Genomic DNA, 7860 nt, shown 5'->3' on the forward strand with positions numbered 1-7860 from the left:
TCCAGGGTTACTCCAAGTAGTTTAGTCACCTCAAATGTCCACATTATTTATTTCAATCTTTAGTTAAGGTTTAGTGAATGATTTGTCCCAAATACGAAGTTTTTATTGTTAGTTCTAAATATTTCGAACTTAATCCTTGCCACCCACTCTGAAACTAACTGCAGCTCTTTGTTAAGTGTTGCAGTCATTTCAGTCCACTCTGAAACTAACTGCAGCTCTTTGTTAAGTGTTGCAGTCATTTCAGTCCACTCTGAAACTAACTGCAGCTCTTTGTTAAGAGTTGCAGTCATTTCAGTCCACTCTGAAACTAACTGCAGCTCTTTGTTAAGAGTTGCAGTCATTTCAGTCCACTCTGAAACTAACTGCAGCTCTTTGTTAAGTGTTGCAGTCATTTCAGTCCACTCTGAAACTAACTGCAGCTCTTTGTTAAGAGTTGCAGTCATTTCAGTCCACTCTGAAACTAACTGCAGCTCTTTGTTATTAAGTGTTGCAGTCATTTCAGTCCACTCTGAAACTAACTGCAGCTCTTTGTTAAGTGTTGCAGTCATTTCAGTCCACTCTGAAACTAACTGCAGCTCTTTGTTAAGTGTTGCAGTCATTTCAGTCCACTCTGAAACTAACTGCAGCTCTTTGTTATTAAGTGTTGCAGTCATTTCAGTCGCAGTATTGTCTTTCATCATTTGGTCAGATATACTTGGATGTGTATTGTCAGCGTTTGTTGCGGACATGTCATTCCTAAGTTTACTCATCTTGCCAATGGAAGAAAAAAAAGTAGTTGGCAATATCAGTTGGTTTTGTGATGAATGAGCCATCAGATTCAATGCATGATGGAGCTGAGTTTGCCTTTTTCCTCAAAGTTTCATTTAAGGTGCTCCAAAGCTTTTCATTATCATTCTTTGACATTTATCTTTGTTTCATAGTGTAGTTTCTTCTTCTTTTCATTCGGTTTAGTCAAGTAATTTCTCAATTTGCAGTATGTTTGCCAATCAGTTGTGCAGCCAGACTTATTTCCCATTCCTTTCGCCTCATCCCGCTCAACCATAACATTGTTCAATTTCTCATCAATCCACAGGGATTTAAGCAGTTTTTATATTCATTTTCTAAATGGGTGCATGCTTATTCGTAATTGGAATAAGCAATTTCATAAATGTGTCAAGTGCAGCGTCTGTTTGCGCCTCATTACACACCACAGGCCAACAAAACATCTTGCATAACCTCTTATAGACTATATTAGGGCCTTTGGAACGTTGGTTATCGTAGATATGGCTACTATATTGTGATCACTACATCCGATGGATCTGGATACTGCTTTCAAGCTAAGTAAAAAAATGTGATCAATACATGTTAATGATTTCATTCCTGTGCTGTTTAAAATTACCCTGGTAGGTTGACTGGTAACCTGAACCAGGTTGCAGGCACTAGTTACAGTTTGAGTGGGCAGCTTGATGAAAGCCAGTCAACATTTAAATAACCTGTAAAACATACCTAATTTCACACATGTTATCCAGATCCTGAATGTTACTTTTCTTAAGTCTCGCTTAAAGTGCATCATACATATAGTATTTACATGAAATCCCCATCAGTACTAAAAGAAGATCCTACCATTATCTGACCTATGTTGGTTGAAAGAGACACCTGTTAATTGAAATTCATTCCAGGTGTCTACCTCACGAGTCTGGTGGAGAGAATGCCAAGAGTGTGCAAAGCTGTCCTCAAGGAAAAGAGTGGCTACTTTGAAGAATCTAAAATCTAAAATATATTTTTTATATCCTTTTTTTTAGTTACTACATGATTCCATAAGTTTTATTTAATAGTTTTGACGTCTTCACTATTTTTCCAGAATGTAGGAAATAGTAAAAAAAATAGTTTAAAAAACCTGGAATGAGTAGGTGTGTCCGAACTTTTGACTGGTAGCGCATGTTGTGATGAATGGTCTTTCCTGTGTTGTGTGTCCCATCCAGAGAGTTGATCCGCTGTCTGAAGTGGTACATGGACCGTTCTGCAGAAGTGGTGAAGCAGGACCACATCCAGGAGGCCATGAGGGTAGGAGAACATGCTCCACTGGATGTTGTCCCTGTCCTTTTCTGTGACCAGTTAAATAAAATACAAGGCTCAACGGTTTTTTTTTTCCGTTCAGAAATATGCTGGTCAGAAAACAATCATTACATACACAATACCTGAACAGTAAAGTTTAAATTGAATGTGTTTAGGAGACTACTCAGTAAGCTAGGTGAATAAACTATGAATAAAGTTTAATCATATCAAATATGCCACGATGCAATGTAAAAGTGCTCCTTGTAAATCATATGTTGTATCTGCATTAATCCGAATTATTTAAAAAAAAACGGATGACAGTCTGCACCACCATTCTGTCCTTAGAAAGCATGTCTGGTTACATCCATGTCCCATGGGTCTGTCTGTTTATCTGTCTCTGGGATGGTCCTCCTCAATCCTTTATGTCTGAAAAAACTATCACAGTTGACTGAAAATAAATAAGATTTTTTATTTATTTCAAAAATATCACACCTTTCAAAGATTTCTATGTCGTTGTTTCCCCTCCTCTTAATGTATGATAAAAAAAATCATGGTAGACTGAAACTCCACCAGGTTTTTAGTACTTTTCTTAAACAAATTAATTGTTTTCTACATTTAAGAAGGTAATGCCTTTACACGTTGTTTACAGAACCTTGATTTCCAGTTTTCACAAGTGAACAAGACTTGAAAAGTATAGCAATATGAGACTAACATCTCTATGCCCTCGTCTCCTCTCCGCCCTCCCCCTCATACCCCAGGCTCTGGAGTACCTGTTGAAGTTCATTATCCAGTCTCGGATCCTGTACTCCCGTGCTACCTGTGGTATGGAGGAAGAACAGTTCAGAACCAGCATCCAAGAGCTCTTCCAGTCCATCCGCTTTGTCCTCAGTCTGGACAGCCGCAGCTCTGAGACACTCATCTTCACACAGGTTAGAGATCTACATACGCACACACACACACACACAAACATAAAGTAGGCTAGCCTAATAGTAGCCTAGCAGTAGCCTAGCCTAGCAGTAGCCTAGCATAGCAGTAGCCTAGCAAGAGCCTAGCCTAGCATTAGCCTAGCATAGTAGTAGCCTAGCATAGCAGTAGCATATCAATAGCCTAGCCTAGCAGTAGCCCAGCCTAGCAATGGGTCAATGTTGATTAGACTCTCACCATGGTGCAGTTTTCATTACTGATTTTCTTTCCTGACATCACGATATCTTAGATACTGTATGTGTGTAACTCTGTCTTTAATCTCTTTTGAAGGCTGTGTAGAGAATGACTGACTTTTTAGTCACCTACTTCCAGACTTCAACCAATTCACTATTGATTAATTATTCCCACCAGGGAGTGAAGAGACTAGCTACTGTGTGAGGACGTTGTATTGTTGGCATAATCCTCATCTATCCCATCATTACATCAGTTATATCGCTTAACTCTCTTTTCAGCTCTGAAGCTGCCAAATGTTGTTTTTCAAATCTAACTACAGTAGTTAGTATCTCTTTGCTATTTCAGTTACTTTACAATCTATAGTTTGTAATGTTATCTTTTTGCTTAGTTTAATGTAAATTCCTTAGATTAATTAACCTGTGCCACTATATTGTCTTCATTTGCCCCCCTTTGCCCACTTTTGCAACTTCCTTATGTACATGTTACCTCCTTATGTCCCCCTCCTCCGGGACCTTCCCTGTCCCCTGACTGTCCTGGTCAGACCCCTCAGGTCTCCCAGCCTGACTCTGGACAGGGACAGCCCCCCGGCCCCAACAGCTGCACTCAGGCCTGGAGCTCCAATGCTCCTCGCCCCTCTCCTCTCTCAGTAAGTAGCTACAGCCCTTCCAGTATTGGCCGTCCTCTGACAAATGTGTCCTCTGATCAATTCCGCCAGTTCACTCTGCCATGAAGCACTTCCCATACCCGCCAAACGACCCCTTTTACAAACAACAGGAAATCCACCTACCACTTCTCAAATCACCAACCAACCCCCCTTTTCAAACAGGAAATCTACCTACCACCTCTCAAATCACCAACCCACCAACCAACCCCTTTTTACAAATTACTACTCAACCAACCCACTTATCTCCTCCTAAATTACCAATCAACCCATTTTTCTAACAGCAAGAAACTCAACCTCCCTACTAATATGCCTACCTCCTCCCCAAATCACCACCCCTCCTGCAAACTACAAGAAATAAACAACCTACGTCTCGACCGACCCTCAACCATGTCACCAACCAATCCACAGCTGAAATGAAGCCTTACACATGTTTTTGGTTTGCTTCCTTTGTGTGATTTGTTTGTTATTAACCTTTCCAGTCTCCTACTGTTTCATCATCACGTCTGCTCTCCAACCATTCACCTACCTACAACTCTATCACGTCAATCGCCTCAATCTGTGTTATGTGATGACTCTGTGTGATGACTCTGTGTGATGCCTCTGTGTGATGACTCTGTATGATGACTCTGTGTGATGCCTGTCGTGCTTGTAGAAACATCCACACTACTTTCCCCAGGACTGTCTCATTTGGACTGTAAGGCTATAGGTGATCCATGGTACCCAGTAGCTAAAGTATCAATAATACCATCTATGAATGGGGAAATCTCGAATCATTTCTGATAGGATCCCTCAATTTCAAACCTCCTAGGTACATGGCACATATGTCGGATCTTAACTTGATTACTCTTATGTTGTGGAGAATCTTCCTGTTGAGCCTCGCGAGAGGCAAAAAAAATTGCAGATCTCTTTCTCTCGATGTGTGGGCAGTTGAGTCATTGGGATCAGGGCTTGCTATCTAAAATAATGCTATAGGGCTTGCTATCTAAAGTAACGCTATAGGGCTTGCTATCTAAAATAATGCTATAGGGCTTGCTATCTAAAATAATGCTATAGGGCTTGCTATCTAAAATAATGCTATAGGGCTCGCTATCTAAAATAATGCTATAGGGCTTGCTATCTAAAATAATGCTATAGGGCTCGCTATCTAAAATAATGCTATAGGGCTTGCTATCTAAAATTACGCTATAGGGTAGCTAATGTCCAATTACTGTAACATTCAAATGTACAAAATTGTATCTGAAGTGCAGCCATACACATCAACAACTGCAGTTTTATATAGCTTAATAACACCAGATAGATATTAACAGTACTAGTTCCTCCAGACAGTACTGGTTCCTCCAGACAGTACTAGTTCCTCCAGACAGTACTGGTTCCTCCAGACAGTACTAGTTCCTCCAGACAGTACTGGTTCCTCCAGACAGTACTAGTTCCTCCAGACAGTACTGGTTCCTCCAGACAGTGATAGTTCTTCCAGACGGTACTAGTTCCTCCAGACAGTACTAGTTTCTCCAGACAGTACTAGTTCCTCCAGACAGTACTAGTTTCTCCAGACAGTACTTGTTCCTCCAGACAGTACTAGTTCCTCCAGATGGTACTAGTTCTTCCAGACAGTACTAGTTCCTGCAGACAGTACTAGTTCCTCCAGACAGTACTAGTTCCTCCAGACAGTGCTGGTTCCTCCAGACAGTACTAGTTCCGCCAGACAGTACTAGTTCCTCCAGACAATACAACCCTCAGAGAGTAACTACAACAGCACTAGTTCCTCCAGACAGTACTAGTTCCTCCAGACAGTACAGCACACAGAGTGTAACTAGGACTCTACTAGTTCCTCCAGACAGTACTAGTTCCTCCAGACAGGACTAGTTCCTCCAGGCAGTACAGCACACAGAGAGTAACTACAACAGTACTAGTTCCTCCAGACAGTATTAGTTCCTGTGTGTGTGTGTGTGTGTGTGTGTGTGTGTGTGTGTGTGTGTGTGTGTGTGTGTGTGTGTGTGTGTGTGAGCGCTAGGGTGTGGAGAATCAGAGCAGGTGGTCAGTCCAGTTCAAGTGTTCAGCAGTCTGATGGCTTGTAGATACCAACTAGGCTCAGATGTTCTATCAAACCTCATACTCCGATACCGTCTGAAAGGGAGAGAACAGCTTGTGGCTGAGGTGTGTGGGGTCCTTGATGATGCTGCAGGCCTTCCTCAGGTACCGTTTCAAGTAAATGTCCTGGATGGGTGGGTGCACAGTCTCAGTGATGTACAGGGCCGTCTTCACCACCCTCTGGCCCCTGCAGTCGTAGACGTGGTAATTCCCGTACCGGGCCGTCAGGATGCTCTCGATGGTGCATTCTGTATTATTTGGAAAGGACCCAGGGAGTCATGCTGAATTTCTTCAGCCGCCTTAGGAAGTAGAGACTCTGTTGCGCCCCTCTTGACAAGAGTGGTGGTGGTGTTGTTGGTTCAAGTCAAGTCATCGGTGATGTGGACACCGAGGAACTTAAAATGTGTGACTCTTTCTAATGCAGTCCCGTTGATGTGGATCAGGACATGTTCCCTCCTCTGCTTCCTGAAGTCAACAATCAACTTCTTTGTTTTGATCACGTTAAGGGGGGAGGTTGTTGTCATGACACCACACTATCAGTTCGATTACCTACTCCCTATAGGCTGACTCGTCGTTGCTGGTTATCAGGCCTACATCTGGGGTGTCGTCAGCGAACTTGATGATGGAGGTGGTCTTGTGCAAAGCCAAGTGGTGAACAGGGAGCAGCAGAGGACTGAGGACACCGTGTTATCAAGATTCAGTGTGGAGGAGGTGTTGTTGCCAATCCTCAAAGCCTGTGGTCTGCCCATCAGGAAGTCCAGGATCCAGTAGCAGAGGATGGTGTCCAGACCCAGGGCTCTGAGCTTGGTGTCCAGACCCAGGGCTCTGAGCTTGGTGTCCAGACCCAGGGCTCTGAGCTTGGTGTCCAGACCCAGGGCTCTGACTTTGGTGTCCAGACCCAGGGCTCTGAGCTTGGTGTCCAGACCCAGGGCTCTGACTTTGGTGTCCAGACCCAGGGCTCTGAGCTTGGTGTCTAGACTCAGGGCTCTGACTGTGGTGTCCAGACCCAGGGCTCTGAGCTTGGTGTCCAGACCTTGGGGCTCTGAGCTTGGTGTCCAGACCCTGGGGCTCTGAGCTTGGTGTCCAGACCCTGGGGCTCTGAGCTTGGTGTCCAGACCCTGGGGCTCTGAGCTTGGTGTCCAGACCCAGGGGCTCTGACTTTGGTGTCCAGACCCAGGGCTCTGAGCTTGGTGTCCAGACCCTGGGGCTCTGAGCTTGGTGTCCAGACCCAGGGCTCTGACTTTGGTGTCCAGACCCAGGGCTCTGAGCTTGGTGTCCAGTCCCAGGGCTCTGAGCTTGGTGTCCAGACCCAGGGCTCTGAGCTTGGTGTCCAGACCCAGGGCTCTGAGCTTGGTGATGAGCTTGGAGGGAACAATAGTGTTAAACACTGAACTGTAGTCAATGAACAGCGATTGGACCTTAGCTATCAGGGTACTAGGAAGAGGAGGCCATGTAGCCCGTCCTTTCAGCAACAGGTAAGTTCGCTGTGCTGGGAACAGAGGAGTGGATGTAGTATTCCTGATCTCGGAGGCTAAGAGATAAGTGTGTAGCTTCTGATTCACGATGCAGAAGTGGTCGTAGGTCGTAGGAAATTATTGCACGAACATTCTGACCAAACAAAGTATTATTTAACAAAGAAATTACCATTTTAAAAAAGCAAAGTCGAGCAGAAACCTGGAAGACGCGCGTGTACCCTCCTCGGGGACACCATTTTATCAATTCCAGCTGCACCTTGGCGGCAATTCTAAGTATTTACATATATATTCAAATCCTCCTGGTGCAGGATTATTTTCCTCCAGCGACTAAATGGGTCATATTAAGATCCGACATCTGTAGTTCCTTCACAGGCCTGACAGTCTGTTTCACACCACCCCAAATCACCCACACCACACTCCCGAGCCGTCGGTCCAGTGTGG

General features: G+C 44.0%; 1 protein-coding gene across 14 annotated transcripts in view; it reads left to right on the plus strand.

The window, feature by feature from the left end:
- The window catches only part of LOC109883449 (dedicator of cytokinesis protein 3), a 150269-nt gene that overhangs the window by 86011 nt on the left and 56398 nt on the right, over window positions 1-7860 (plus strand). For all 14 annotated transcript variants that reach the window (XM_031825738.1, XM_031825741.1, XM_031825740.1 and 11 more), the window contains exons 16-17: window positions 1962-2043; window positions 2793-2963. In XM_031825738.1, the coding sequence (XP_031681598.1) occupies window positions 1962-2043; window positions 2793-2963 (253 nt within the window). The remainder of the gene's footprint in view (window positions 1-1961; window positions 2044-2792; window positions 2964-7860) is intronic.

This window comes from Oncorhynchus kisutch, linkage group LG5 (assembly GCF_002021735.2).
Source record: "Oncorhynchus kisutch isolate 150728-3 linkage group LG5, Okis_V2, whole genome shotgun sequence".
NCBI lineage: Eukaryota > Metazoa > Chordata > Actinopteri > Salmoniformes > Salmonidae > Oncorhynchus > Oncorhynchus kisutch.